Source organism: Erpetoichthys calabaricus, chromosome 3 (genome assembly GCF_900747795.2).
Source record: "Erpetoichthys calabaricus chromosome 3, fErpCal1.3, whole genome shotgun sequence".
Classification (NCBI taxonomy): Eukaryota; Metazoa; Chordata; class Cladistia; order Polypteriformes; family Polypteridae; genus Erpetoichthys; species Erpetoichthys calabaricus.
Window position 1 is genome coordinate 274,746,209 of NC_041396.2, and position 16,865 is coordinate 274,763,073.

At 36.3% G+C, this 16,865-nt stretch overlaps 1 protein-coding gene across 1 annotated transcript in view; it reads left to right on the top strand.

The window, feature by feature from the left end:
- Positions 1–15,347, top strand: part of LOC114648974 (dnaJ homolog subfamily C member 3-like) — a 42,250-nt gene extending 26,903 nt beyond the window's left edge. Inside the window, exons 6-12 of the mRNA XM_028798338.2 lie at positions 4,096–4,277; positions 5,479–5,598; positions 9,421–9,526; positions 11,566–11,686; positions 11,778–11,910; positions 13,711–13,859; positions 14,293–15,347. Coding sequence (XP_028654171.1) covers positions 4,096–4,277; positions 5,479–5,598; positions 9,421–9,526; positions 11,566–11,686; positions 11,778–11,910; positions 13,711–13,859; positions 14,293–14,435 — 954 coding nt within the window. The 3' untranslated portion in view covers positions 14,436–15,347. The remainder of the gene's footprint in view (positions 1–4,095; positions 4,278–5,478; positions 5,599–9,420; positions 9,527–11,565; positions 11,687–11,777; positions 11,911–13,710; positions 13,860–14,292) is intronic.
- Positions 15,348–16,865: the final 1,518 nt, after the last annotated feature.

The following is a 16,865-nucleotide window of genomic DNA, read 5'->3' on the forward strand; positions in this document are numbered from 1 at the left end:
TTGCTGCAAGGTATTTTGGCTAAAATCCTTCAGTTTCAGATACATTATGTCCCCTTTTTTTGTGTTGAACACTGTTTAATTCTAATTAAGTTTGAAAATTTAAGTTATGAAAAAAATGTTACTATTAACACACATTTAATTAACCATTAGAATTGTAAACTTGTATTCATTTATTTTAATCTATTTTAAATATAGAATTTTTTATTTTGATTATTGATAGATGAACCGTTACATTTTTAGTAGGGTTATCTTACAAGCACTGTGCTTAAATGTTCACAGGTATGTTATCTACCAAAGTGGACTTTTCCCAGTCTACCAATATAAACTACTGAGAGATTTGTAATCCATTTCAGTAATTTAATGATTAATTGGGTAGGTTAGGTTAAGGATTTTTCTGATTTGGGTGAAACAGATTAACACACTTTCACCTTTAGGGGTATTATTTCAGTTTTAAATTTAATCCAAATAAGAGAACAAATTATAATATTTTACAGAATTTAATAAGAATACTTGATATACCTGAAAAAACAAAAATCTCAAAAGTATCACGATAATGTCACATGCAGGGTCCTAGGCAATTTCTACCACTGATATTTTATAATACACATCATGTTATGTAACTTAATATCCTATTAATCTTCTTGATCTCTTCTGTACACTTTCTGGATATAGGTAGTGATGAGCCAGTGGCACCTTTCCATTATTTTGATAGAGGTTCTTTGTTTCATTTATACTTTACACTTTGTTCTGGACATTCTACTTCTTAGTTTGTTTTGTTAAGCCTTCCTATTTTTGATAAAGATGAGGAGACTTGCATCTTGGGTGTTACCTTGTTGTGAAATAATTGACATATTTGGCTAGTTCTTTTAGTCTTCACCTCTTTCTTAATATTTCTTTTCTAGACTTTTTTTTTTCCTTCTATTAGCAACATTAACAGAAGCTAGAGACAATAAAATTCTACCTCAAACTTTTTGTCAAGCATCAATCACCGTCTTTCCTAAACAAAAATAAGGATGTATTACAATAGGCATTATACAGACCAATTTCACTTCTGAATAATGATGTTAAAATACTCTCAAGTCCTAGCTAGAAGGATGGAGAAAGTGCTGCCTTCAGTAACATCACAAGATCAAACTGGATTTATTAAAGGCCGACATTTAGCGTCCAATCTTTGACGCCTGTTTAATGTAATATACTCACCCGCAAAGTCAAATATCCCAGAGATTTTATTCTCCTTTGATGCAGAAAAAGCATTTGATATGATTGAATGGAACTGCCTTCTCACTACATTGGAGAAATTTGGGTTTGGCCCAAACATTTCTACATGGATTAAACTACTGTATACCAATTCAGAAGCTTCAGTTTGTATTAACAACATTAATTCAGACTATTTTAAACTAAAACGTGGTACCAGACAAGGCTGCCCCTTGTCACCATTACTTTTTGCAATCACCTTTGAGCCACTGGCAGTTCACTTTCGAAATGCTTATGAGATAAAGGGGATTATCAGAGAAGGACTTGAACAGAAAATGTATTTATATGCAGATGATATGGTACTGTATACAGTATATCAGACCCACAAAATACTGTGCCTACAGTCCTAACAGCACTAACAGAATTCCAAAAGATTTCTGGTCTCAGAATTAATTATACTAAAAGTGTGCTCTTTCCAGTGAATTCTCAAGCACACAATATTAGATTGGACACCTTCCCTTTTATCATCGCAGATCACTTAAAATATCTAGGGGTAAACATCACAAGTAAACATAAAGCTCTTTATCAACAAAATTTTGCTGTCTGTATGGAATAAATCACGCAAGACTTACATAGATGGTCAACCCTTCATCTCACTTTAGCTGGAAGAATTAACATTGTTAAGATGAATATCCTCCCTAAGCTTCTCTTTTTATTTCAAAATATTCCAATGTACATCAATAAATCATTTTTTAAGAAATTAGATTCAACCATAACCACATTTATTTGGAATTCAAAACATCCACGTATCCAAAGAGCGACCCTACAAAGGCCTAAGGCAGAAGGTGGCATGGCTCTGCCTAACTTCAATTTTACTACTGGGCAGCAAACATACAACATATAAAAACCTGGACATTGACACAAATAGATGAACATATGCAGGCTTGGTCTGCAATACAAATATAATACAGCAGTTCATCTTTATATTCCTTGCTTTGCTCCCTAATAAATGCAAATTATCGCCAATATACTGATAACCCAATAGTGCTTCACTCACTCAGAATATGGAACCAATGTAGGAAACAATTTAAGATAGAGAATCTTTTATCGGTGGCACCACTGCATGAGAACCACCCTTTTTCAACCATCGCGAACATATGCAGTTTTTAATGTCTGGAAAACATTTGGGATTAAATCACTTAGAGATCTGTACATAGACAACATCTTTGCATCCTATGAACAATTATTCTAAATTTAACTTTCCAGCAACACATTTCTTTCACTATCTTCAAATTAGAAACTTTGTTAAACAGAACCTGCTCAATTTCCCTCATCTCCCACCTCCCTCTATGCTGGAAACAATACTCATCAGTTTCAAGGACTTAGACAGAATCTCTGCAATATATAAAACCATTTTACAGTCCCTCCCTTTCAAAGATTCAAGAGGACAATGGGAAAAGGATCTCCCCCTCAACATATCAAAAAAGGAGTGCAAGGTAGCAATGCAGAGAATTCACTCGAGCTCCATATGTGCAAAGCATACATTCAACTAAAAATTATATATCGAGCACATCTGTCTCGCTTAAAATTATCCAAAATGTTTCCAGGGCAAGATCCAACCTGCGAACACTGCAATCAAATTCTAGCCTCACTGGGTCACATGTTCTGGGCCTGCACCAAACTAACATCATTTTGGACCAAGATTTTTAAATGCCTTTCAGACAGCCTTGGTGTCACAATCCCTCCTAATCCACTAATAGCTGTGTTTGGTGTCCTTCCAGAGGGGCTTAAAGTGGAGGAGGACAAACAAACTGTAATTGCCTTTACTACACTATTGGCACGCAGACTTATCTTGCTCAACTGGAAGAATCTTAACTCTCCCCTTTAAAGACAATGGGTAACTGATGTTATATATCATTTGAAACTGGGGAAAAAATAAAATTCTCACTTAGAAGATCTGTGCAGAAATTTTTCCAAACCCGGCAGGATCTAATCCAATAACATTTTAGAATAAGCTTTTAAAGCACTGAGGAAGCAGATTCTCTCCCTTTTTTCCTTTTTGTCTTCTCCATTTATCTATATTCATTTATTACTCTATTTGCTTATTTTTACTAGGTTTAAATTTTATTCTGCTGGCCATGCTCTCTCAGGGGTGGGGTTGATTTGTTTTCAATCCTATTCTTGTAAAATTGATGTATTTGTATGGAATGTTGTGTGATTTCAATAAAATCAATAAAAATTAATAACATTTTCTGTAATATTTTTGATGCATGTCATTTTACAAGTCGCCTTTTTATATTCTTGGATAACAAGATTTTTCTCTAACTTGTTAATCTTTAATCAGTTTCTTGCAGCTTTTAAGCGGTTTTCTACAATTGCAGCACTGCCTGGTTAAATGATTCACTCAGTGTCTATAGCATTTAAACCACCTTAAATTGCTTTCTGCAATTGTATTTTCAAAAAAATAATAAAGAAACTTTGTATGTACCACACTTCCATTATCATTACATCTTTCTGTTACAAAGCATTTTTAATACCAAACTGTACATGCAGTTGTTATATATTTTATGTTCTCCACCTTGTGAGCTATATGGGGTTTGTAGTAAATAGTTGGCATGTAAGCTGCTTGACCTCCTCCCCCCCCCGATTCGGATTGTTTGCAACTTGATAGTTCACTTTAATGCTGCTTTTAATTTTCTAGTTTAGAAACATTGGTAATTGTGAAATGACAAACTTTTTATGTTTAGGAAATGTTATTTGGACATACTGTTAACAGATATGATGTATTTTAAATAACCAGCACCAGAGAGTTTGTTGTTTCAGTTGAGATTGCATCTTTAAAAAAAGTTGTAGTACATGTGAGTACATAACCTACTCCTTGTCTTGTGTTGATCATCCCAGGTTTCTCCCTGGGACCCTGAAGCCAGAGAACTCCGGGCTGAGTGCTACATTTCAATTGGTGAGCTACGGAAAGCTATCCAAGACCTCCTGCCCACTACAAAATTACGCAATGACAATCGTGCTGCTTTTCTTCAGCTCAGCAGACTCTACTATATTCTAGGAGAACATGAAGATTCCTTAAGGTAAATCTATATTTTTGCATTATTTCAGGGTAAATTAGTTATTGTTTTGATCAGTTGTTTAGACATGAATCAATTGGGTAATTGCCTTTTGGCTTTACAAGTAAGATAAATATCGCAATCTTATTTGTTTATATAAGATGAAGCTTTGTCTGTTTTCTTCAGTGTTAGTGGAAAACTTGGCTAGTTGTAGTTTTTGTTTATTTGAAATCCACACCTCCCTTGTGCTGTACTGGAGCCAAACAGAATTTGTGTTTTGCAGTGGCCACCCATTCTGATCTGGACTGGTGACAGCAGAGTAAACATTTGGGTGAAATATTTGATGTTGCATTCTTTATGTTTAGGTAGACTTGCTTTTTAATCATCATTCCATTTGTTGCTACGAAGATCAGTTTCTTGCTGCCCATCACTGTTTACTGGAAAAGAATGTTTAAAAGTGGACAGATATCCCCCCTTCTCCCCCATAGAAAAATGCTTGCCCATCTCGGATGTGTGCTAAGAGGGCTGTTCAGTCTTGTATTTGCTATAAAGCCAAATAGTTCCATTGTGCATTCATCTTGCATTTCACCTAAATGTACATTCTTAATACACTGTAGTGTCATCCAGCAAGCCACAATAGCTAAACCTTAGAGCTACTTGTTGATTTACTAAGTTGCCTCTCTATTAGGCCACAACTGAAGGTGTATGGTATTCGCACTCCTTAACTACATTATAGGTTGCCTCTTGGTATGTACTTCAATTTCTGATTATAAATCTGGGTTTAAGTCTTCATGACTTAAAAACCATATGTTTTCACAAGTTGCAGTGCTGTTTTCTTATTCAAATATTTCTTTGGACTTGTTTGGCATGAGCAGAAATAATTTACGTTTATTTGGCCGATGCTTTTTATCCAAAGCAACTTACAACATTGAGATGCAATTGGTTATATTTCTTTTGGTTTTTCCAATTGGAGCACAGGCGGGTGAAGTGACTTGCTCATTCGCACAGTGTCAGTGGTGGGATTTGATCCCACAACCTCATGGTTTGAAGTCCATAGCCTTAACCACTGTGCCACACTGCCTTAAGTACTTAAGTACTGTAAATATTAAACATTTCAAGGACAGTTATAAAAGATTACTATGCTTTGTTGTGAAATTGCCTCTGTATCTTTTTTATATTAATTATAAAGTACAAAATCCTTATGTACTGTACCTATTGCTTTTAGCCAGGTACGAGAGTGTCTAAAACTAGATCAGGATGATAAAGAATGCTTTTCTCACTACAAACAAGTGAAGAAACTGTCTAAACAGTTGGAATCAGCAGAGCAATACATCGCTGAAGAAAGGTGAGTGCTAACCTTGGATGTTAGACTTGTCTAATAAAAGAAAAATTTGTGTAAGTGGGGCAACGCTAGTACTTAAGTTTTTCACTAATCTTTAAATGTTTAATTACATAATCTACTGAACTATGCCAGCTGTAGGAAAGGTTCATATTCTTCCCATTGGACAAAACTAAATTAACTATAAATGCATTCTGCAGTAATAGTTTAAATTTTTTGGGGTTAATAAGTAAGTTGGAAATAGTAATTTAGACCATTAATATTTTTAGGTTTAGGTAGATTTTGTTATCCCAGAAGGAAATTTGTTTGCAACAGGAAAGTACAAAAACAGAAGATATTGTTACAGAGATCCAATAGATAAACAAAGACACAAAATTTTACAACCAGTTTTACTGCATAAATACACACTCAAGATCAATACAAAGAAGAGTAATTACTTTTCAACCGTATACAAAATAATAATAATGCAGAATTTAACATTTAGCAACATCCCTATATGTAGCAGAATTTAAAATGCTTATAAAGGAGTTCTTAAATCTGTTGCTCTTTACCTTTGGAAACCTAAGCCTGATGGCAACAGCTGAAATTTAGGGCAAAGAGGATGGCTACTGTCTGACAGAACTGAGTTGTATTGCAAACAGAATAGAAAGAAAAGCCATTTCAGTGATAGACATCTGCTGTGAACCAATAATTTTACTGCAGTTTTTTATAATGTTGTTAAGGTGGTTTATATTCTTGTTGCTGAGGTTGCCAAACCAACAGATAAAATCAAATGTAACAATGGTTTCACTAAAGGACTTTATATTATATTATATTATTATATTATATAAAAAATAAATATGGTATTACTCTACCATCTCCACTGTTTTCCCCTTTAATTAAAGTTGAGACAATAGATGGTGGAGAACACCTGAATTCTAAAACCATATCTTTTTTTGTTTTAGTAATAAGTCGTAAATTAAAGTGATCGCACCATTGTACAAACTCATTAACAATGGGTCCATGGCTGTCTTCCGTATCTTGTAAAAGACAACAATGGACAGTCGCATCTGCAAATTTCAGTATATGTCTATCCTTGTGTAAGCTCCTGTAGCCACTTGTATACAGGATAAACAAAAGAGGAGATAAACATCAAACTTGTGGAGTGCCCACAGATATACTTAGGCTGTCGGAGAAACAGCTATTGACACTACCTTGTGTTTAGTTTGTTAAAAAGTCCAATATCCACCCCACCAAGTTAGGGTCCAAACAGAATTGGTCAGTCAATTTCTCAACTAAAATTCGGGGCTGGATTGTGGTAAAAGCTGATGAGAAGTCTATATCAACAGCAGTCTTGCATGATCCAAGTGCTAATGCAATAAATTCAAAAGTGTTGTTGAGGTGTCCTCCATACCCATCTTTGCTCTGTATGCAGATTGGGTGAGGGTCCTGAAGAGCCTTGATTTTGCTAAGTAGTTGTTAATGCTACTGGTCTGAAGTCTCTTAATGCTTTTTGGTGTGCAGTTTTTGCCAATGGAGTAACAGTTGCCTGTTTCCATAGGCTGGGCACTTGCTGCAAATGCAAAAACATTTCCAATATGAAGTGGAATATTGAAGAGGGCTCTTCTGCACAATAATGAAGCAGATGGCCACTAATTCTGTCTGGACCTGAGCTTTTTTGATTTTAGTTTAAGGACCTTTCTGACATCGTTCTAGTCAAAGAAGGGCTGATTCATGGCTCCAATCCTCCATCTGCTCTTTTGCCGACTTAGTTCTGAAGCAAAATCCTGTGTTTCAAATCTTGAATAGGACTCCTACAAATTTTGAACCAACTGATCGGCAGTTTTGACCTCTGCCAGTTCAACTTGATTATTGCTTTTTGTATGAATGCCAGCCATCATCTTCATGCCATTCTATAATGATTATCAGTCCTCTGTTCATACTGTTTCCTGTCCTTCTACTTTAGCTTTGTCTGTTTTATTTCACGTTTCTCCTCCTTCTGTAATTCCTTCTGTTCCTGTTAATGTTCCATGTTGAAACACCCTATTTTTTTAGGTTATCAATTGTTTCAGATTTCTGGTAATCCACAGCTTGTTGTTAGGGTATATTTTAGCTGATTTCATGGGTATTAGGGTGTCCTCACAGAATTGTGTGTAACAGCTTATAGTGTCTGTCAGTTCATTAATGTCCGCACAGGATTTTTCAAACACTGACCAGTCAGCAAGCTCAAAACAGCCAAGGAGTAGCAGGAGAGACTGAAGTTCCACATCTTTCGTACAGTTTTTCTCTAATCAACACCATTTTACATCTTTATTTATATAAAGGCAGACACCACCGCTGGTAGTGGCTGAATCTCTTTCAAACGAATTGATGCACCAAATCCATCAATTTGTCAAGTAATCATCCGAATCATTTCTGTTCAGCCAGGTCTCTGTAAATGCCAAAACGCATGCATCTCTCTGATCGGACTGTAAGTGTGCACATAGTTGGAATCTGGGTGTGAATCTGAAAGATATCCAGTAAAATGAGACCAGGCTTGCAGTTTGAGGATTCCCTGATCTATCTTCTCTAAGCTAAAACATGCCAGCAAGCCATCTGATATCTCCAAGTTGTTGATCTTGATCTTAAAAAAAAAAAAAAAAAAAAAAAAATATATTAAATAAATTTATTTATATTAGAGGTATATAGTGAAACCTTGGTTTGCGAGTGTTTTGCAAGACGAGCTAAAATTTTTAATAAATTTTAACTTGATAAACGAGCGACGTCTTGCAATACAAGTAGTATGTATACGCTTTGTCCGCCGAGCGTCAAGTGGGGATTGTGGGTAATCATCTCCCATGCTCGTTCTCCGTCTGCGTGCCTCTCATATAGTCAACATCTGTATGAGCGTAACTGTTTACTATAGCATGGTGACCACGTGTGTGTGTGTGTGCTGTAATGCGCGAGTCCCTGTCATGCACCCCAAAACACAAAGTCTCGGTGCTTTAGCAAAACCAGCTTTATTTGGTGTGAAATAGTAACAGCACAGTTATTTATTGTAGCGGGATCTACCGCTCTCCTATTCAGATACACAGCAATCAGGCAGGGTCGTGACCAGGTTAGTGGCTAAGTAATAATGTGCTCTTGCATTTATAATGTTCCTTGCATCACCCATCGATGGCAGGTGGTTATAGCTTGACCGTGATCTTTTCTGATTCCCTTTTATGGCGAACTGCTACAGTGCTGGGAGCCTGCGGTTGCTTACTTCGGGACACTCTTCTGCGTGTTGTCCTGTTGAGGGGGGAAATCCCAGAAGAGTTTAGAAACCTTACAGTGCGTAAAGCGTTTTTTTTTTTTTTTTTTTTTTTTTTTTTTTTTTAATTTTGTGTCCAAGTGTAGTGACTCTTCAGGCAAAAGCAACTGTCATTGGATAGGTTTCTTTGTTAAAGTCGCAAAAAAAGAAAGATTCCAGTGAGCCAACAGATAGAAGTGATTCTATTAGTTAGAGTGAAGATGTTGTATTAATCATTTTTTATATAAATATTTGTGGGTTGTGAAATGAATTTTGAGTTTCCATTATTTCTTATGGGGAAATTCGCTTTGATATATGAGTGCTTTGGATTACAAGCACGTTTCAGGAAACGAATCATGCTCGCAAACTGATGTATGCATGCATGTATGCGACCCTGTACTGGAATTAGTTTGAAGAATTTATATGTAAAAATGAATAAATGAGCCTGTTATTTTTGAAAGATTTGTGGGAAAATTGCAAGGCTTTGGGAATGAACCAGAGCATGTGCAAAAAAGATCCTTTTGGAAAACCATTAATGCACAGAGCTTTTCCTTTCTAATCCTGTTTTAATTTTCAAGGTATGAGGATGCTGTGGAAAAGTACCACTCTGTTATGAAGACTGAGCCCAATGTCCAATTCTATAGTATAAAAGCCAAAGAGCGGATCTGCCACTGTTTGTCAAAGGTGAGCTAGGTGACTGTTTTCACTTGTTGCATTATTAAATTATGATCCTGTCTTCAAAACACAAAAATCATACATGATTTTTATATATGACAGAACAATATTGGGAGGAATTAACATTGATGGTTTTAATTAATGGTGATTCGGTGGAGTGCTACTGTTTCACAGTAAGGAGACCAGGGTTTGTATCCAGCTACCCTGCAGCCCTTCTCTGTACAAGTGGGTTTGGAAAATGGATGGGTGATTTTAGCTAACATAAAACTCAACTAAATTTTCTGAGAAGCGGAAGCCAAAACTGTAAATGTAACATTCTTAGACTTGATTGATCCAATCCTGGGTCATTTGGAACCTGTCCCTATCTCTGCAACATTGGGCACAAGATAGGAAGCAGTCCATCCTGGGTTGGTAATAAGTCTATCACAGTGCTCCCTCATGCATACATGCACACTTGGACAGGACTAGGACCAGTGTGCTGCAACCGATTAACTTATGCACAAACTCCATATAAACAATGACTGGTTGTGGGAGAGAAATCTAGGATGCTGGTTCCATGAGACGGCAGTACTACTCATGCATTACCATGTGGTTTTATTTCAGGTCCTAAATGATAAAGTTACCAGATCATAAAGATTTAATTACAGGAATTTTGCCGCTCCTTTTAATCAAGCTTCATGCTACTCTGGTGTAACTTTTAATCACAACCTGTTTTTGTCAGAGATTTGTTGTTTAGCTACAGGATGCTTTCTGGGAACAAAACACAATTTCTAGTTAACACTTTACAATCCTGCAGTGGACTATCCGAGCCATGTTTTTTTTTTTTTTGTTTTTTTGTTTTTTTTAACTGTAGATGTAAATAAGTGTCATTCATAACCTTTGCAAACACAAATTACTAAAAAGGCATATACTTCTGAGAGTTTACTTTGTGTAAAGTTTCATTATGTTCCCCAAACAGGTTTACTTTATGCCTCTTGCGTACTTTACAACTTAAAAAAGTAATTATTTTTTTCGGAGAAAAATATTTTAAAAATTTGCATGTTGTGCACACATTTTGTGACTTTAGAATAAATGTTATTTCAGTATGAAACAAGCCAATTTAATTTGCTCTTTTTAAACTACAATATACATTGTTGAGAGTAGGAGGATTGGGAAGTATCACTGGAAAATTGCATCTCTTGGTTTTATTACCAGGGTGTTACATAATATTTGGCGTAGTGCATGTGTTCTTACAAATACACCAATGTCATTTGTAATAAACACCTTATGGGGTCTTTAGTATTTCACCTAGTAATAAGAACTTTATTGACAGATAATAAACCTAGTGAACTGTAGTATGTTGCCATGTTATTCGTTAATCCTTTTTAGTTGTTGACTCCAGAAAATGCATTGTTTATTTTTATACTTGATAATTTGATTTTGTTGCTGTATGTCCAAAAACTGTCCATTGCTAGTTGTTTATAAAAATTGTGCATTTGGTTTTGTATTATTCATAATATAACCAAGTTAGTATTGCAGTATAATCTAACGTGGTATTTCAGTTTAACCTTTGAGCTGTTAGTCTGACTAGGGTGTTATGTAAATGTTGTGAAAAGAACATTCTTCTTGTTATCAATAGTAATATACAGTCCACCAAATGTGTATGGGATGTTACTCCTCCATACTCTAATTTTATTTTTTTACTGTCCCTGTCGGCAAGGTGACTGAAATCCTCATTCATACTATTTTACCAGCTTTCTGTACAAATGGTGGCACTAGACCAAAGAAAACTCAAGTTTTTTGTCACAAAACCTAATCGAGGCCGTTTTTCGATTTTAATGTGGAATTTTCCATTTGTATAATTTGAAGTTTTCTTTCATTGTTGGGAGCACAACATTTCTGTCTTGCTACATGCAGGCCAATAGAAATTAAATGACAAATGAATTTTGTTGACAGATCCTACCACAGATGTATTTTGTTGAAGTTTCAATATTGCTTTTTCAGTATTTAACTCTGTATAAGCATTTTCATGCGCTTTCTGCTTATATTTCTGTTGTTGTTCCTTTTAGAGCAAAAAAGCCAAGGAAGCTATAGATGTTTGCTCAGAGGCACATCAAATAGACCCAAACAACATTTTTGTTCTACGTGACAGAGCAGAAGCTTTTATTCTCAATGAGGAATATGAGAAAGGTATGTGATACAAAGTTCATGTTTCTTTAATCTCTGGATTATTCACTCAGAATGTGTTTTAAATGTAGTACAATTTGCTTGTTCATTTTAGCTGTGGAGGACTACCAGGAAGCTCATTCGTTTATTGCAGAGAATCATGAGATTAAAGAAGGTCTTGATAGAGCCCAGAAACTACTTAAACAGTCCCGCAAGAGAGACTACTACAAAATACTGGGAGTACATAGGTAAGTGTATTAACTGTTCCATTTTGCCAAACCTTACTGAATCTTGTTGATGTTGCTGACTAAAGCTGGCAGCACATTAAACGACTTCTAGATGAAGAGGATGTCTAAATTAACAACTGCAGTTGCTGAATCTTGTATTCTGAAATCCACAAGACGACATGAGTAGGAATTGCAGAAGAAGACCAATTGAGCCAACAGCACATTCTCTGACTTGTAGTCGAAGAGGAAGTCAGATTTAACAACTTCAGTTGCTGGATCTTGTTGCATTTAACATGTCATATTGAAGGACTAGGAGTCCCAGGCAATGGCAAATTACACAACTCTGATTACTTTTAGCACAGTTTCCATTTTCTAAAGTATCACAAGTGTACCCCATGCTAAAATCCAATTAAAATGTGGCCTTACAGTGCCAATACCTGTATGAAGGCCAGGAATGGCAAGTTCATCTGTAATCTCTAGCCTTTTTCAGTTCTGCTTTGGTACAGAAAACAGGAGAGAAGGTCAGACAAAAAATTACAGTCCAAAACACCTGCTACCTTCCTTTCCTTGTGGACGCGTTGTGCTTCCAAGTGAGATCACACTGGTTGTCAACTGTTGCACGCACATGAGCCTGCCCCTCACAGGTGGCGCAGTGGTAGTGCTGCTGCTTTGCAGTAAGGAGACTGTGGAAGATTGTGGCTTCGCTTCCCGGTTCCTCCCTGTGTGGATAGCGCTTTGAGTACTGAGAAAAGCGCTATATAAATGTAATGAATTATTTGCCCCTGCAAACTTAGACAAAATTGAACCACTGAGTTATGCAATGCAGTAACATTGTATTTTTGTTTTCTTTTTGCCAAATATTTGCAAGATGCTTTAGTCTGCAGCTAATACAGTCCTAATTTGAATAGGCTGCCCCGTCCACATCAACCAGCAATGCAATTGTTACACCATGCTGTTGATGCAAGACCCAAGCATGTACGACACATCTGTACAAAACTGTGTTCCAGCCTGGGGGAACCTTGCATTACAGTCCAAAATCATCTTTTTGCTAATTTTGTATCTGAGAAAGCAGCAGGAAAAGGATGCAGAACTAGGCCACACAGGGGAATTCTACAAGCGCAAATCTGCTGTCACTTGTCTGAAAGCCAGTAAGTACAAATGATTCAAGATTCATAATGGATGGAACTCCTCTACCTTGGCTGACAAACAGATCTGCTGCATTGTGTATGTTTAATTGTTTCTAGACAGTAAATTTTGGCCACATTAATTACCCTTGTTTGTGTAAAATCTAAGTTACTGCCTATTTCTTTTTAGCTGCAAAATTTTAAGAATGTATCAGAGCTGCTTGCATTAATAAAATGTAATCATGCAGTAATGATTTGAAAACAGTAATTTTAAAATAATGATCAGGTTTGTAAAGAATAAATGTGTAACAAATAATACAACACTAATTAACCCATAGACATTGCCAACACTGCCTGGGAGGACCAATCGGAACCAGTGTGCCCATGCTGCAAAGCTTTTTAAGGCTCTGAAAATGTGCTTCTGTTGATAACACTCTACTGAACAGTGACTAGACTGTTTCTGCCATTAGTTCCTGGTTAGTTTTTTTATTTTTTTTTGGATGCAACTGCCTTGAGGGGTAGAAAAAAAGACACTGCCTCATTGTTGAATTTTTAAGTAAAAATATTAAAAGCTGTGGCATTCAATATGGGTTTTGTTTCAAAGAAAAGGCCTATTGACAAGCTCCTATCTTGTGGTCATCGGTTCTGTTGGGGTTTTTAATAATTTATTAGTAATGTATTGTGTTTTGCTTTTCAGAAATGCAAACAAGCAGGAGATTATCAAGGCATACAGAAAGCTCGCACAACAATGGCACCCAGACAACTTTCAGTCACAAGACAAGAAGAAAGAAGCTGAAAAGAAATTTATTGATATATCTTCAGCTAAAGAAGTCCTCACAGATCCAGGTAGCTGATTTTGCATATAAAGACCTTGGTCAAATATATCCCTGTTGGTAAATATTGCTGCCATCTGTAGGAGGATTGTTTTGCTTGGACATCCTGCCAGGCTGGATCAATAAACTGAAGTTGATTTAATGTTTTTCCTTTTAAATTGACGGAATAAATCTGTTAAAATCCTCGTTTTAGCTATGGGTCTATAGTGGCCATATTATACATTATCACATCACTAACGATGCCACCTACCTGCAGACACCATTTAGTATAACAAGGAGTAGCTGAAACATTTGTTTTAATTCATGTATTATTTGTTTACAAAGTAGTACATTTTAAACCTTTATTTGATAAACACCTAAGAATGTGGTGGTGTTTTGTTTTTTTTTTCTTCTTCTGTTGATCAGTTCTTCTAGGGCCCTGATTGTTTAACATTTTTGTTCTCTAGAAATGCGGCAGAAATTTGATGCTGGAGAAGATCCCTTGGATCCTGAAAGCCAGCAGGGTGCAGGAGGAGGTCAACATGGCTGGCCTTTTGAGTTTAATCCTTTTGGATCTGGGAATTTCCATTTTAAGTTCCATTATAACTGAACTGGCAACTTTGAGGGTTGTGGTGATGAGGGAGGTGATTTGGACTAAAACACCACCCTTCATCCTTTTTTTTTTTTTTTTTTTTTTTTTTTTTTGCCCTTCACCCACCCCACCCCCATTTCACTTGGATGGAGGGAAATCTGTTTTACTGTGTTACTGGCTTGAAGCCTCTTTCTGCTGTCCTGACTGTACTTGATTCTTCCTCCGATGTAAAAGTAAGGAGTCTTTTCCAGCTGTAATCCGTAAACTACCTTCTTAGGACAGCGTGGAGGTGCTGCTTTGAGGCTTTTGTTTGCCTTACAGAAAGAACAATGAAGATACTTTCTTTTTCTTCACCCTTTCAAGTTTCCCTTTTTACTCTTTTTGCATTTATCCTGTTATTATGTTTATGCTGGATTGCAGCAGAACTCCTCAGAAATAATCAGTTGCAAACATTGAAATCTACACTGAAGCTTTTTTTTATTTGGTAATAACCTATTCATTGGACTTGAAAAATAACAAAACATATCTGAATGTGTAGCTGTGATAAATTTTGATATTTCAGCTCTTGATTCCAGGTTGCACTTGCCTGCACTTGCCATGTGTTTTTCAGTCTTCCTTGCCTTTTATTTATTTGTAGGTTTTTGATTTTTTTTTCCTTCCTCATACAGTCATCTTGATTTCTAAAGTACATTGTAAGTAAGGGCTTATTAAGAAATTAATGTAGTATACAGCCAGATAAATATGGGTATTCAGATTTACTTGAACCAATCAGTCAGTGCCCAAAATGTCAGTTTTCTTTTTCTAATGTCAGAAGGCTTCTCTTTTTATTAAAATAGTATTTTTGTTGTCTGGTTTGACTTTGTTTGCACAACAAAACCTTAATTCTTTAATCTCATGCCTCAATAAAAAGAAATTTATATCATTTTAGCACTTGTACAAGTATTTAAAATGAAAATAGTTATTTTTTCTGTCCTTGATTCTTGGTGTATACTGTTTCTGGTTGTAGAAGACTCATTGGAGTGGAGGATGATGTTCTGCAAGGTGATTTTGATTTATCTTCTCACTTTATAACCCCTATATATGAATGTTTTTCTTTGCGCTATCTTTCTGATATTGAAGCATTGAAAGCTAGCTTTACCTCTTGATGGAGTCCACAGCAGCATGAGAGCTACCTTTTTTTCCTGTCTCGCATTGCTCAAATTCATGTTCTGGACTATCTTGGTTTGCTGCATGCAGTAGTATCTGTTCATATCAAGGATATAATCGCGGGCTGATCAGTAATACTGTGGGATGGCAGGTCAGACAAGATGTACTGATGAGCAGTTTAGCTTAAAATGTGTCTGGGTGGGGATTATGCACACGGTTTGCTATTATGTGTAACTGTTGAATGTATACAGTATTTAAATGGGGCTCTCACACCGTCTTTTCATCTAGCCTACTCACTCCAGGGTTTCGAGGAACTACACTCTGTTCTAACTTTTCTCACTTGATATTTGGAAACAGTATGCATTTAGCGGTCCTTTTACTGAATGAAGTATGTTAATGTCATGAACAAGCTCTACTTAAGGTACTTTAAAATGGATGCTTTGTGTAAAGAAGGCAAATTAGAGTGTATTCGGAAATAATGCAGGGACAAGCCCCCCTATCCCTTGTACATTTAATTTTAAACAGATAAATTTGCAATTTTGCCCATCACTTTGCATTCAATAACCCATAATGACAAAGTGCAAACATGTTTTCGGAAAGGCTACAAATTTATTAAAAGTCAACCACTGAAATCTCTTATTTATATACAAGTATTCAGACTCTTAATTCAGTACTTTGTAGTAGAAGCCCCTTGGGCAGCAATTGCAGCTTTGAATCTTTACAAGCTTTACACACCTGGATTTAGGCAGTTTATTCCATCCTTCTGGCAGATTGTCTCAAGCTCTGTTAGATTGGATAGGAAGTGTCTGTAAACTGCCGTCTTCAGCGCTCTCTGCATAAGTTCTATGAGGTTCAAGTGTGAGATTCTAGGATAGTCGGAGACTTGTTCTGAAGCCACTTCAGCATTGTATGAGCTGTATGATTCAGGGTTATTGTCTTGCTGAAAGGTGAACTATTGCCCCAGTGTGAGGTCATGTGCATTCTGGAAAAGGTTTTCTTGAAGGACTTCCCGGTATTTCACTGCATTCATCCTTTCCTCAATTCTGACCAGTCCTACTGTTTCTGCTGTTGATAAGTAATCCTATAACATAATGCTGCCACCACCATGCTATTCCAAAGGGATGTGGTAGGTGATGAGCAGTGCCTGTTCTTCACCAGACATAGTGCTTGGAGTTTTTCCCAATGAGTTCAGTTTTGACCTCATCAGTGCAGACAATCTTTGCCCTTGTGCTTTCGGAGCTTTTAAAAGCTGTTTGGAAAAATTCAAGAGCTACCCTACCATAAATACCCGATTTCTGGAGT